A 16,012-nucleotide genomic window follows, 5' to 3' on the forward strand; every position below is an offset into this window, starting at 1 on the left:
CACTTTTTTCATCTCCTATATTCTTTTCCCAGAATTTTATCTTACAGTTCAACTACTTTGTAACCTGCTTTTTTCCCACTTTGCTGTATGTAGCTTTTCTTGTCAATAAATGTATATGTGCAACATCATTTTTTTTGTCCTGTAATTTGTCTTTTTTTTTTTTAATTATTTTTAATTGAAGGAAAATTGCTTCACAATATTGTGTTGGCCTCTGCCATACATCAGGATGAGACAGCCATAGGTATGCATGTGTCTCCTCCCTCTTTAACCTCCCTCCCACCCCTACCCACCCCTCTAGGTTGTTACAGAGTCCAGGTTTGAGTTCCCTGAGTCATACAGCTAATTTCCATTGGCTGTCTATTTTACGCATGGTCATGTATGGGCTTCCATGTTACTCTCTCCATTTGTCCCACCCTCTCCTTCCTCCCCTGCTGCCCGTGTCCATAAGTCTGCATCTCCATTGTTGCCCTGTAAATAGGTTCCTCAGTACCATCTTTCTCCATATATATGGGTTAATACATGATATTTCTCTTTTTGACTTACTTTACTCTGTATAATAGGCTCTAGGTTCATCCACCACATTTTAGAACTGACTCAAATGCATTCCTTTTATGGCTGAGTAATATTCCATTGTATGTATGTACCACAGTTTCTTTATCCATTCATCTGATGATGGACATCTAGGTTGCTTTCATATCCTAGCTATCATATATAGTGCTTCAGTGAACATTAAGGTATATGTGCCTTTTTCAGTTTTCATTTCCTCAGGGTATATGCCAAGTACTGGGATTGCTGGTTCATATGGTAGTTTTTTGAGGAATCTTCCTACTGTCTTCCATCATGACTGTATCAGTTTACATTCCCACCAACAGTGCAAAAGGGTTCCCTTTTCTCCACACCCTCTCTAGTATTTATTGATTAATGTTGGCCATTCTAACCAGTGTGAGGTGATTACTGATTGTAGTTTTGATTTGCATTTCTCGAATGAGTGATGTCCAACTCTCACATCCATACATGACCACTGGAAAAACCATAGCCTTGACTAGACGGACCTTTGTTGGCAAAGTAATGTCTCTGCTTTTCAATATGCTATCTAGGTTAGTCATAACTTTCCTTCCAAGGAGTAAGCATCTTTTAATTTCATGGCTTCATCACCATCTGCAGTGATTTTGGAGCCCAAAAATATCAAGTCTGACACTGTTTCCTCTGTTTCCCCATCTATTTCCCATGAAGTGATGGGACCAGATGCCATGATCTTCATTTTCTGAATGTTGAGCTTTAAGCCAACTGTTTCACTCTCCTCTTCCACTTTCATCAAGAGGCTTTTTAGGTCCTCTTCACTTTCTGCCATAAGGGTGGTGTCATCTGCATATCTGAGGTGATTGATATTTCTCCCGGCAATCTTGATTCCAGTTTGTGCTTCTTCCAGCCCAGCGTTTCTCATGATGTACTCTGCATATAAGTTAAATAAGCAGGGTGACAATATACAGCCTTGACATACTCCTTTTCCTTTTGGAACCAGTCTGTTGTTCCATGTCCACTTCTAACTGTTGCTTCCTGACCTGCATATAGGTTTCTCAAGAGGCAGGTCAGGTGGTCTGGTATTCCCATCTCTTTCAGAATTTTCCACAGTTTATTGTGATCCACACAGTCAAAGGCTTTGGCATAGTCAATAAAGCAGAAATAGATGTTTTTCTGGAACTCTCTTGCTTTTTCCATGATCCAGCAGATGTTGGCAATTTGATCTCTGGTTCCTCTGCCTTTTCTAAAACCAGCTTGAACATCTGGAAGTTCACGGTTCACATATTGCTGAAGCCTGGCTTGGAGAATTTTGAGCATTACTTGACTAGCGTGTGAGATGAGTGCAATTGTGCGGTAGTTTGAGCATTCTTTAGCATTGCCTTTCTTTGGGATTGGAATGAAAACTGACCTTTTCCAGTCCTGGGGCCACTGCTGAGTCTTCCAAATTTGCTGGCATATTGAGTGCAGCACTTTCACAGTAGCATCTTTCAGGATTTGAAATAGCTCAACTGGAATTCCATCACCTCCACTAGCTTTGTTCATAGGGATGCTTTCTAAGGCCCACTTGACTTCACTTTCCAGGATGTCTGGCTCTAGGTGAGTGATCACACCATCGTGATTATCTTGGTCTTGAAGATCTTTTTTGTAGTTTTTCTGTGTATTCTTGCTACCTCTTCTTAATATCTTCTGCTTCTGTTAGGTCCACACCATTTCTGTCTTTTATCAAGCCCATCTTTGCATGAAATGTTCCCTTGGTATCTCTGATTTTCTTGGAGAGATCTCTGGTCTTTCCCATTCTCTTGTTTTCCTCTATTTCTTTGCATTGATCTCTGAGCAAGGCTTTCTTATCTCTCCTTGCTGTTCTTTGCAGCTCTGCATTCAGATGCTTATATCTTTCCTTTTCTCCTTTGCCTTTCACTTCTCTTCTTTTCACAGCTATTTTTAAGGCCTCCCCAGACAGCCATTTTGCTTTTTTGCATTTCTTTTCCATGGGGATGATCTTGATCCCTGTCTCCTGTACAATGTCACGAACCTCCGTCCATAGTTCATCAGGCACTCTATCTATCAGATCTAGTCCCTTAAATCTATTTCTCACTTCCACTGAATAATCATAAGGGATTTGATTTAGGTCATACCTGAATGGTCTAGTGGTTTTCCCTACTTTCTTCCATTTAAGTCTGAATTTGGCAATAAGGAGCTCATGATCTGAGCCACAGTCAGCTCTCGGTCTTGTTTTTGCTGATTGTATAGAGCTTCTCCATCTTTGGCTGCTAAGAATATAATCAGTCTGATTTTGGTGTTGACCATCTGGTGATGTCCATGTGTAGAGTCTTCTCTTGTGTTGTTGGAAGAGGGTGTTTGCTATGACCAGTGCGTTCTCTTGGCAAAACTCTATTAGCCTTTGCCCTGCTTCATTCTGTATTCCAAGGCCAAATTTGCCTGTTACTCCAGGTGTTTTTTGACTTCCTACTTTTGTATTCCAGTCCCCTATAATGAAAAGGACATCTTTTTTGGGTGTTAATTCTAAAAGGTCTTGTAGGTTTTCATAGAACCGTTCAACTTCAGCTTCTTTAGCATTACTGGTTGGGGCATAGACTTGGATTACTGTGATACTGAATGGTTTGCCTTGGAAATGAACAGAGATCATTCTGTCATTTTTGAGATTGCATCCAAGTACTGCATTTCGGACTCTTTTGTTGACCATGATGGCTACTCCATTTCTTCTAAGGGATTCCAGCCTGCAGTAGTAGATATAATGGTCATCTGAGTTAAATTCACCCATTCCAGTCCATTTTAGTTTGCTGATTCCTAGAATGTCAACATTCACTCTTGCCATCTCCTGATTGACCACTTCCAATTTGCCTTGATTCATGGACCTAACATTCCAGGTTCCTGTGCAATACTGCTCTGTAGAGCATCAGACCTTGCTTCTATCACAGTCACATCCACAACTGGGTATTGTTTTTGCTTTGGCTCCGTCCCTTCATTCTTTCTGGAGTTATTCTCCACTGATCTCCAGTAGCATGTATGGATGTGAGAGTTGGACTGTGAAGAAAGCTGACCGTCAAAGAATTGATGCTTTTGAACTGTGGTGTTGGAGAAGACTCTTGAGTCCCTCGGACTGCAAGGAGATCCAACCAGTCCATTCTAAAGGAGGTCGGTCCTGGGTGTTCTTTGGAAGGAATGATGCTGAAGCTGAAACTCCAGTACTTTGGCCACCTCATGCGAAGAGTTGACTCACTGGAAAAGACTCTGATGCTGGGAGGGATTGGGGGCAGGAGGAGAAGGGGACGACAGAGGATGAGATTGGCTGGATGGCATCACTGACTCGATAGACGTGAGTTTGAATGAACTCTGGGAGTTGGTGATGGACAGGGAGGCCTGGCATGCTGCAATTCATGGGGTCGCAAAGAGTTGGGACACGACTGAGCGACTCAGCTGAACTGAATGAGTGATGTTGAGCATCTTTTCATGTGTTTATTAGCCATCTGTTTGTCTTCTTTGAAGAAATGTCTGTTTAGGTTTCCGCCCACTTTTTTTATTGGGTTGTTTGTTTTTCTGGTGTTCAGTTTTATGAGCTCCTTGTATATTTTGGAAATTAATCCTTTGTCAGTTGTTTCATTTGCTATTATTTTCCTCCATTCTGAAGATTGTCTTCCCACTTTGTTTATATAGTTTCCTTTGCCATGCAAAAGCTTTTAAGTTTAATTAAGTCTCATTTGTTTATTTGTGTTTTTATTTCATTACTCTGGGAGGTGGGTCATAGAGGACTTTGCTATGATTTTATGTTTTATACAATGTTCTGCCAATGTTTTCCTCTTAGTGTTTTATGGTTTCTGATCTTACATATAGGTCTTTAGAATCCATTTTGAGCTTAGAGGCATGATAATGGCAGGAAGACAGTTTTTAGAAACTATTGCTATAATCCAAATTATCAGCAGTAAACAAAGCATGAATTACTGGTACACACAATAACATGGATGAAATAATTAAGCTAAATGCAAGAAGTGAGACAAAAAAGAGTACATTCTGTATGATTCTTTTTATTTAAAACTCTAGAAAAGGCAGACTATGGAACAGAAGCAGGCAGTTGGTTTCCAGAGGGTAGAAGAAGCATCAGGAACCTAAGGACACTGAGGGGGATGGATAGGGGGTGGATATGTCTATTATCTTGAGTATGCTGGTTTCTCAAGTGTATATACATGTAGTAGAACTTATTATACATTTTATGTAACTTGTATGTTTATACCTCAGTAAAGACCCTTTAAAAAAATAAACCAATATCCAATTAAAAAAAAAAAAGATGCTCTTGCTGTAACCCAGATCAGAAACAACGAGAACCTCAACTTAAGGAGGATAGTAATGGGGTGAAGAGATGTTGATAGGTTCTCAAAATTAAGGGGTGCACTTGGTAGAATTTGATGCTTAAGTGTGTGTGAGCGTGAGGAAGAAAGCAGTCAGAGATAGTACCTGGCTTTGTGACTTGGGCAACTTTTTTCCCTTATATTTGAATTATAGGAAGGAAAATGAACATGACTTGTGGGTAAAGAGATGATGAATTCTGTTTAAAGCATATTTGATTTGAGGGCACTGAGGTAAAAATTGGAACACTGGTGGATAAATGGGTCTAGCGTTTATCAGCAGTGCCTGGGCTAGGAATAATGATTGGATCAGACAACCTACAGGAAATTATGTTGAGAATATGACAGGATGGAAACCTAGGGAGCATTGGTATTTAAGGGGTGGGCAAAAAAAGTAACCTGGTATGAAGTATTTAAGAACTAGGATGGGGAATCAAAACCAGTTGCAAGCATGGCAGCACTGACGGCCCAAAAAGAATGGAAACGGTAGGTAGTGTTCAGTAGCTGATGATTTAAACTTGAGTTGCTTTATGTCTAAGCGAAGATTTCTAGTAAGGAGTTGGACTTAAGGATTCTGGAATTTAGAAATAATAGAGCTATAGTAGAAATAAGTAACATGAGCCTCAGAGAAGCAGAGAAGATAGAAGAAACAGTCTGGAAACAGATGAAAACTAGGAAGATACCACCACTATGTCTGATGCTGTAATGTATGGACTTCACTGCTTCCATGCCATAGTGGAAGAAGGAAAATGGAGCTTTTCTAAAGATAAAGGTGCACGTATAGATATAAACTGAGCCATCGGGCGGCATTAAAGGTTTTAAGAAAGCAAGAATTAGGTGTCTAATGGACGGGAAATGGGGATTAGTACAGTGTAATAATCAGAAATTGGTATGTCCTTTCAGCCCCCAAGTGATATCTGCATGGCTCTCTTTCCCCAGAATTAGGTGTTTGACCTACTCTCCCCCACCAACCTTAACTATATTTAGATACCAGAATGCTAATTTTCTTAAGAGTTGTGAGTGGAGAATCTTGCTTTTATCATCAGATACACACATCATCAAAGCCTTTGTCCTCAATAGACTTAGTAAATCTGCCTTGAGTCAGGTTATTGCTACAGATGTTGACTAGTCCAGGGTGACTTAAGCATCTGAAGGTCAACTGTGCTTTGACATGCTTGCTGTCTGCCAACCCTGTTTGCACCATCAGCCCAGGTGATGCCTCATCTGACTTGTCATCATATCCATTTTGTTCACTTAAACAAAATACCACTTTGCCCAATTTGGAGACTATAGTGTGTGTGTGTGTGTGTGTGTGTGTGTGTGTGTGTGTGTGTGTGTGTGTAACATTTCTATTCCCTGCCTTCTTTATCCAAATTTATCTTGCTGTTCCCCCAACACAGAAGCTGTATCTAGCTGAGCCTTTGTCTGTCACTCAATTGTTCCAGTTTTAGTCCCTCTTTAGTCCCTTAGTAGGAACACATGCTTCAGTAAATAATATAAAATTCTAGATTTAAACAGTATTTTAAAAGTATATTCTTCAGGGACTTCCTTGGTGGTACACTGGATAAGAATCTGCCTGCCAGTGCAGGGGACATGAGTTTGATCCCTGGTCCAGGAAGATTCCATGTGCCACAGATAATTAAGCCCGTGCATCACACTTACTGAGCCCATACTCGAGCCCAGAAGCCGCGACTGCTGAGCCTATGAGCTGCAACTACTGAAGACCGCTCGCCTAGAGCCTGTGTACTACCATGAGGAGTAGCCGCCACTCACCACAACTAGAGAAAGTCCACACAGAATCAAAGACCCAGCACAGGCAAAAATAAATATTTTTTTAACTTTTTTTAAAAAGTATATTCTCCAGTATGTATAAAGATAAAACAAATGCATATTAGTTCAGAGAATATATCCAACTATTGAAAAAATAGAGGAGTTCCCATTTCAGGGCTAAAAGGATTTATTCTTTTCATGAAAACCTGCTGGTAAACAGTTTCAGAGATCTGTAGCATGAGTGAGTAAGGGTTACATTTGTAGCTCTCAGGTGTAGTATCAACTTCTGTCTCTAGAATCTCAAGTTGCTCTCATGTATATTGATGTAACTGAATTTGATTTTTGATTTTGAAATTGATTTTACATGGTAATGTATTTTAGGTTCCAAGAGACATATAACTTGTTTGCATTAGAGATGGTGGGAAATCTTAAGACAAGGGTGGGAAGGGGCCATGCTTATTGTTGTGACAATAATGACTCCCATCAAGTATTTGCTGTACATAAAGACCATCAGACATAGAAGCCAAATGAGAAGTCTCTGTATTTCTGGGCCGTATCTGTTCATAAAATATGTAGGTACTTGATAGAAATTTTCCAGTAATGAAAATAACTACCGTTATTGGTAACTTAATATATAGCTGGCTTTGCTGAGCCCTCTATGTGCATTGTCTCATTTAATCCTAGTATAATCCTATGGAGTGGTTATTCTCCTCTTTTACAGTGAGGAAGCTGCAGTTGATAAAGTCAGTGACTTGCCCGAGGTCACAAAGCTAGTGGGTGGAAGTCTTGAGATTTGAACAGAGACTGTCAGATTCCAGATGCAAACTTTTAACCACCATACTAACCTTTAGTTCACTCAATTCAACAGTTTGGTTCTCTGTTTTACTTTTATACTACTACTATTATCATTAAAGTAACAAATTTGTTTTATAGGAACAAGTAGTGATGAACTTGGACAGCAGGCTTCTGATCTTCCCTTTATATATCTGCTGTAACTTCCTGTATATATCGCCAGAAAAAAGAACTGAAAATAGTCATCATCCAGAAAATCCAGAAAACTGAAGAACTCACCAGTTGGAAACAGTAGCACTTTGAAGACTTTTTTGCCAGCTTTAATTTAATGGCCCTGCAGATATTCACATCTAAGGTGACTAACAATGACAAAGGCCTTACGAACTGTACAGATAATACAGAAGACTATTCTTATCCTCATTACATTTCTATGCATATATGGAAAAGCATTTTAAAGCCAAGAGAATATCTGTCAAACCATTTGCTAATAAAGATATCAACTCGTGCTTTTTAATTTAGCATCAGTAGAAAATTGCTGTAGGTAAATTTCACATTTCTCTGCAACCATACATAGTCAGTTTTCACCTTGAACTTTGATCCTACTTAATGTTAGTGAACCTCAATTATCCATCTGTTAGTTTCATTTTTATTTGACTAAAAGAATGCTAAAGGAATAATCTGGCCAGTTATAAATGCTCTTTCAATTGGTATATTTAAAGCTGTCCTTAATTTTTTTTCCAGCTGCTCTTTATGATTCCTCCTACTAGTCAGATATTCTTCTAGTCTACATATGTTACTAATCATTAAATATTTTTTCATGGTTTTTAAGACTAAGCTAAGGAACTTTTATTTAACTTAAGCATTTTCATGCTTTTTTATTTTGCTTTCCTAGAATTTTAACAAGAAAAAAATCAGCTTCAGGCTTTCAAATGATCTTGAATAGGGGAAGAAAATTAGTTTGATTCCGAGGATATTCTTTTGCCTTTTATGGTCTTTTCTTTGACATTCTGTACAACTTTATTATTAGGTCACAGATTATTTATGTACCAAATATTATACTTTAAACATTTTCATATTCTGTGGTCTTTGAATTATTTATTTTCAAATTTTATTTGGGAATTCTATTTCCTACTTAAGCTCAGGACTTTATAATCTCCGAATTGAGTGCCTTTGAGTTACACATAATATTGGAAATCTCATAGTAAATGTAAATAAGGTCGGAGGATATCATATAGAAGCTGATAATAAAGCATTAATGTATAAATAGAACTTATTTTTGTCAAAAATGAGATGTACATTTTTCATGATTTATATATGTTCGGTTCTTACATTTACTGCTATTTTGAAAATAGCCAATGCTCATCATCTTTCCAGTCGAAGTGAGTACTTTTTGTGGTTAATATATATTTTTAGTATGTTTTAAGAAAAATGGGAATTACTTTTGTGTACCTGTACAAATAATAAATACTCATTTGGAGAAAGAATAAACAACATATAAAATGAACCAAAAAAATAACTCCGTTGAAACCAGAATTTTTTTTTCTAAGTTCGAATTTTTTCTAGTTAAGATTTAACTTTTAGAACTCATTGCTAGTTTTTATTCCCTAGCGATATGTCCATAGATCATAAATCACTTTTGTCCTTTCAAAATTGATCCTCATGGTGAATTTAAAGGAAGCTTTTAAATGCCTTCCCTATCTCTACCCCTAGAACTGTAGTTTGAATGGTTTTAATACAATAATTTGGCTGTATCAAGAGACTGCATTTCTTGTTTTTGTATTTGGCTATATCTCTTTCATGAGATGCTTTTGGTTTTTTCCTGTCTTATTGTAACATCAGAGATTCCTTACCCTTACATATTAAAAATATAAATACCAAATTTATACCAAATTTAAATAACTGAATTTTTACAAATCTTGGGAGTAAAGATAATTAAAGTTTGAGTATATTAGTAAAATTATTTCATTTCACTTGTATGAACTGATCAAAGTGGAATTATATATGGTTCCTGTCCCTTGTTTGTTTCCTAGCCAAATTGCTTACAAACAAAAGAATTATTTCTTCAGTCACAAGTAAGTTGTAGTCTCACTGGAGAAACCAGTAATTGTCAGCTAGTACTCCACACTGATAGTAAAGATCTGCTTTTGTTTTCTTACCAAATACTTTGCATACTTTTCATTCTTTTTAATTGGAATATTCTTAGTAAAGTATAAGTATCAGCTGGAGTCTTATATCAACTAATACATATGAAGATTTTTGTGTTGGTCATCTTTTGCCTTATAACCTTTGCCAAGTCTTTTTTTAAGCTGCAAAGGCTAGAAAACAATATTTAGCCAACTAATAATTATTTTTACTTGGCTATCAGTAAAGAAGAGGTCCTTATGAGGAAATATTCTAGAGTTCCATGCTAAATTACTAGAGATATATAAATATACCTTTCTTTTTCAAAAAATAAATTTGGCTTGAAACTTAGCAAGGTAGGCAAAATTAAATGATTAGTGGTAGTCATTGGTTTTTTACCAAGCATTTAGTAGCCAACATTTTATCACATTTCAAAGTCTTTAAAGAGGATTGATTGCCATCATTAATAAGCAAATTTCAACATCAGATGTAAAAATAGGGTCACCAGAGTCACTGTGGCTATCAAAGCTAATTAAAAATAAATAGAATTTAAAATTTACTTCCTCAGTCACGCTAGATACATTCCAAGTGCTTAGTTAACCACAAGTAACTAGTGGCTACTGTATTGGACAGTGCAAATATAGTCTGTTCATCATTGCAAAAAGTTCTGTTGAACAGAGGTGCTCTAGAATATTGGACTGTTAACGTTGAAACTGTCAGGAATTATATTCCCTTAAAGATGAACCCATGTAAAGAATAGAAAAGGATAATAGAATGCAAAGGGTAGATAACTTATCAATCACCTAGAATGATGTGTTGAATCATAACTTCAAGTAATTTGGACCTAAATCCATTAACTACATTAAAAAAGAAGTCACAGTAGTTTCCTCCCAACCAGAGAGTTTGCAATTCTTCTAAAAATCCATGATAAAAGAATACAAAAACAGAAAACCTCAAACATCATCAATCTCTATTAACTAGTGGTCAAACTACATCTAATTGGTGGTGAAATTACTGACTCAATAGTATGCATCCATTTGTAAAGATAAAGTCAAGTTGCTCAGTCAGTCCAACTCTTTGCGACCCCATGGACTGGGGTGGGGGGGTCCTCCAGCCATGGAATTTTCCAGGCAAGAGTACTGGAGTTGGTTGCCATTTCCTTCCCCAGGGGATCTTCCCAACCCAGGGATTGGATCCGTGTCTCCCACATTGCAGGCAGATGCTTTACTATCTGAGCCACCAGGGAAGCCCTCTATAAAGATAAAAGTAGGATGCTTTTGTAAAGGCTGGTGATTTTACATAAAATAGGACTAGAAAAGGTAAAACAATTTAACCAAGTCTCAAGATAGTACATTTGTAGGAATCACAGATGCTTAATGTTTAATGTGCCTTAGAGGTGTCTGTGAAGAGATACCCCAGGTCCAAGGTAAGGGAAACTCAAGACAGTAGGTGTTACAAGAGGGCATCAGAGGGCAGACACACTGAAACCATAATCACAGAAAACTAGTCAATCTAATCACACTAGGACCACAGCCTTGTCTAACTCAATGAAACTAAGCCATGCCCTGTGGGGCCACCCAAGACAGGCGGGTCATGGTGGAGAGGTCTGACAGAATGTGGTCCACTGGAGAAGAGAATGGCAAACGACTTCAGTATTCTTGCCTTGAAAACCCCATGAACAATATGAAAAGGCAAAATGATAGGATACTGAAAGAGGAACCCCCCAGGTCAGTAGGTGCCCAATATGCTACTGGAAATCAGTGGAGAAATAACTCCAGAAAGAATGAAGGGATGGAGCCAAAGCAAAAACAATACCCAGTTGTGGATGTGACTGTGATAGAAGCAAGGTCTGATGCTCTACAGAGCAGTATTGCACAGGAACCTGGAATGTTAGGTCCATGAATCAAGGCAAATTGGAAGTGGTCAAACAGGAGATGGCAGAGTGAACATCGACATTCTAGGAATCAGCAAACTAAAATGGACTGGAATGGGTGAATTTAACTCAGATGACCATTATATCTACTCTGCAGGCAGGAATCCCTCAGAAGAAATGGAGTAGCCATCATGGTCAACAAAAGAGTCCGAAATGCAGTACTTGGATGTAATCTCAAAAATGACAGAATGATCTCTGTTCATTTCCAAGGCAAACCATTCAGTATCACAGTAATCCAAGTCTATGCCCCAACCAGTAATGCTGAAGAAGCTGAAGTTGAACAGTTCTATGAAAACCTACAAGACCTTTTAGAACTAACACCCAAAAAAGATGTCCTTTTCATTATAGGGGACTGGAATACAAAAGTAGGAAGTCAAGAAACATCTGGAGTAACAGGCAAATTTGGCCTTGGAGTACAGAATGAAGCAGGGCAAAGGCTAATAGAGTTTTGCCAAGAGAACGCACTGGTCATAGCAAACACCCTCTTCCAACAACACAAGAGAAGACTCTACTTGGACATCCACCAGATGGTCAACACCAAAATCAGACTGATTATATTCTTTGCAGCCAAAGATGGAGAAGCTCTGTACAGTAAGCAAAAACAAGACCAGGAGCTGACTGTGGCTCAGATCATGAGCTCCTTATTGCCAAATTCAGACTTAAATGGAAGAAAGTAGGGAAAACCACTAGACCATTCAGGTATGACCTAAATCAAATCCCTTATGATTATTCAGTGGAAGTGAGAAATAGATTTAAGGGACTAGATCTGATAGATAGAGTGCCTGATGAACTATGGACGGAGGTTTGTGACATTGTACAGGAGACAGGGATCAAGATCATCCCCATGGAAAAGAAATGCAAAAAAGCAAAATGGCTGTCTGGGGAGGCCTTAAAAATAGCTGTGAAAAGAAGAGAAGTGAAAGGCAAAGGAGAAAAGGAAAGATAAAAGCATCTGAATGCAGAGTTCCAAAGAATAGCAAGAAGAGATAAGAAAGCCTTCCTTAGCAATCAATGCAGAGAAATAGAGGAAAACAAGAGAATGGGAAAGACCAGAGATCTCTTCAAGAAAATCAGAGATACCAAGGGAACATTTCATGCAAAGATGGGCTTGATAAAAGACAGAAATGGTATGGACCTAACAGAAGCAGAAGATATTAAGAAGAGGTGGCAAGAATACACAGAAAAACTACAAAAAAGATCTTCAAGACCAAGATAATCACGATGGTGTGATCACTCACCTAGAGCCAGACATCCTGGAAAGTGAAGTCAAGTGGGCCTTAGAAAGCATCCCTATGAACAAAGCTAGTGGAGGTGATGGAATTCCAGTTGAGCTATTTCAAATCCTGAAAGATGCTACTGTGAAAGTGCTGCACTCAATATGCCAGCAAATTTGGAAGACTCAGCAGTGGCCCCAGGACTGGAAAAGGTCAGTTTTCATTCCAATCCCAAAGAAAGGCAATGCCAAAGAATGCCCAAACTACCGCACAATTGCACTCATCTCACACGCTAGTAAAGTAATGCTCAAAATTCTCCAAGCCAGGCTTCAGCAATATGTGAACCGTGAACTTCCAGATGTTCAAGCTGGTTTTAGAAAAGGCAGAGGAACCAGAGATCAAATTGCCAACATCTGCTGGATCATGGGAAAAGCAAGAGAGTTCCAGAAAAACATCTATTTCTGCTTTATTGACGATGCCAAAGCCTTTGACTGTGTGGATCACAATAAACTGTGGAAAATTCTGAAAGAGATGGGAATACCAGACCACCTGACCTGCCTCTTGAGAAACCTATATGCAGGTCAGGAAGCAACAGTTAGAAGTGGACATGGAACAACAGACTGGTTCCAAAAGGAAAAGGAGTATGTCAAGGCTGTATATTGTCACCCTGCTTATTTAACTTCTATGCAGAGTACATCATGAGAAACGCTGGGCTGGAAGAAGCACAAGCTGGAATCAAGACTGCTGGGAGAAATATCAATCACCTCAGATATGCAGATGACACTACCCTTATGGCAGAAAGTGAAGAGGAACTAAAAAGCCTCTTGATGAAAGTGGAAGAGGAGAGTGGAAGAGGAGTGAAACAGTTGGCTTAAAGCTCAACATTCAGAAAACGAAGATCATGGCATCTGGTCCCATCACTTCATGAGAAATAGATGGGGAAAAAGTGGAAACAGTGTCAGACTTTATTTTTGGGGCTCCAAAATCACTGCAGATGGTGATGCAGCCATGAAATTAAAAGACGCTTACTCCTTGGAAGAAAAGTTATGACCACCCTAGATAGCATATTGAAAAGCAGAGACATTACTTTGCAAACAAAGGTCCGTCTAGTCAAGGCTATGGTTTTTCCAGTGGTCATGTATGGATGTGAGAGTTGGACTGTGACGAAAGCTGAATGCCGAAGAATTGATGCTTTTGAACTGTGGTGTTGGAGAAGACTCTTGAGAGTCCCTTGGACTGCAAGGAGATCCAACCAGTCCATTCTGAAGGAGATCAGCCCTGGGATTTCTTTGGAAGGAATGATGCTAAAGCTGAAACTCCAGTACTTTGGCCACCTCATGCGAAGACTTGACTCATTGGAAAAGACTCTGATGCTGGGAAGGATTAGGGGCAGGAGGCGAAGGGGACAACAGAGGATGAGATGGCTGGATGGCATCACCAACTCGATGGACGTGAGTTTGAGTGAACTCCAGGAGATGGACAGGGAGGCCTGGCATGCTGCGATTCATGGTGTCGCAAGGTTCGGACATGACTGAGCAAGTGAACTGAACTGAATGTTCTTATATAAAGTACATGTACTTTTTGGCTTCTCTGGTGGCTCAGTGGTAAAGAATCCCTCTGCTAGTGCAGGAGAAGCAGGTTCATTCAATCCCTGGGTTGGGAAGATCCCCTGGAGAAGGAAATGGCAACCCTCTCCAGTATTCTTGCCTGGGAAACTCCATGGACATAGGAGCTTGGCAGGCTGTGTAGTCCATGGGATCACAAAAGAGTCAAAGACAACTTAGTGACTAAACAACAACAACACACAAATTTACCTTTATTGAAAATTGCCCTGTCTGGTTAGGGAGGAAACTTGTAAGTATGATCACAAGTGTTGACATCACTCCAACCCTACCCCGCTGTAAAGTCATTAAAATAACCATTAGAATGAGGGAACCTCACGCCATGTATTATAAACAGGATTTTTCTTCAAGATAACAGTGCTGAAAGTACACAGTGATGGATAATCTATATTCTTGAGAGAGGGCAACTTGATCAGTAAATAAGGAAGCCTTAGCAGAGCACAGTTTCTGTCCCACATCTTCAGGTGGGGGAGAGGGGGCGCTTTTCTGCCTGAGGTAAATGTCAGGGCTGTCCCTTTAGGAAACTTTATTCCTTTGGTTTTCTCTTTCTCTTCTGTACTTTTTTTTTTTTTTATTTCTCTAAGCTGACTTGTTCATACCAATATTTTAAACATGCTTAGGTTTCTCCCATCTTCACAAAACCTCCAGATTTACCTCCACCCGTATTTTGCCCTGCCATATTTTGCCCTGCATAAGCCAAACTTTTCAAGAGGGTTATGCAGGGAACCCCCTGGTGGTCCAATGGTTAAGACTCCATGTGTTCACTGAGGGGGACCTGGGTTCAATCCCTGGTGGAGGAACTAAGATCTCAAAAGCCACACAGACCAAAAAAAAGGAGGGTATACAAATTCGCTCTCCACTGTAAAAGTCATTCACAACTCCATAAAACTGAGTGAACAAAGACTTTGTTGCTAAATCCTTTAGGTTAGATGCGGGGAAGTGGGGGGGGGGGTTGGTGTTTGTTTTTATTTTCTTTTTTTTTTCATTTTAACATTTTAAATTAACCACTTTGTTCTTGAAACAGCAGACTTCTCTTAAAACTTACCTGATAACACTCCTTCTGTTTCTCTGGCTACCCCTTAGTCTCCTTTTGGGGTTCTTCCTCTAGCTGTCTCTAGGCCCTTTTCGCTCAGCCTCCCTGAGTGGTTTCATGCACTCTCATGGCTTCAAATGAACATCTGTATTCTGATGATTCCTTTTCTGTGTGGTTCCAGCCGAGAGCTCTCTTCCAAGCTCCAGATACGCATCTAGTTGGCATCTCCTTTTGGGTGTTCAGAATGGCTCCTCACATTAGTAGGTCCAGATATACAGCCTTCACCCAAAACTTATATGCCTTATCTTAGCAAAGGATGTTACCATCTACCCAGGTTCACAAGCCAGAAACCTGGATATCATCCTTGAATCTTCAAACTCTCATGCAGACATCTAAGAATCAAGGTTTTCCAATTTTACCAATTCTCATACCTACTGATAACCACTCTAGTCTAGGTGACTAGAGTCCCAACCTAGACCACTGTACCATCCTCCTAGGCGTTTTGCACCCCCACCTCCCAGGCAAGTCTCCACGTTACCCAACATGTTCTCTGAATAAACTCAAATGTGATTCCCTCTGGTCCTCAAAGCCCTTGAACGAACAGCTCTCTGTTGCTTTTACATCAGGGTAACTTGACCACAGCT

At 39.3% G+C, this 16,012-nt stretch overlaps 1 protein-coding gene across 2 annotated transcripts in view; it reads left to right on the top strand.

Moving 5' to 3' along the window:
* Nucleotides 1-8,961, top strand: part of GMCL1 (germ cell-less 1, spermatogenesis associated) — a 55,126-nt gene extending 46,165 nt beyond the window's left edge. For both annotated transcript variants that reach the window (XM_055540546.1, XM_055540545.1), the window contains one exon: nucleotides 7,587-8,961. In XM_055540546.1, the coding sequence (XP_055396521.1) occupies nucleotides 7,587-7,715 (129 nt within the window). In that variant the 3' untranslated portion in view covers nucleotides 7,716-8,961. The remainder of the gene's footprint in view (nucleotides 1-7,586) is intronic.
* The last annotated feature ends 7,051 nt before the right edge of the window (nucleotides 8,962-16,012 follow it).

This window comes from Bubalus kerabau, chromosome 11 (assembly GCF_029407905.1).
Source record: "Bubalus kerabau isolate K-KA32 ecotype Philippines breed swamp buffalo chromosome 11, PCC_UOA_SB_1v2, whole genome shotgun sequence".
Lineage (NCBI taxonomy): Eukaryota > Metazoa > Chordata > Mammalia > Artiodactyla > Bovidae > Bubalus > Bubalus kerabau.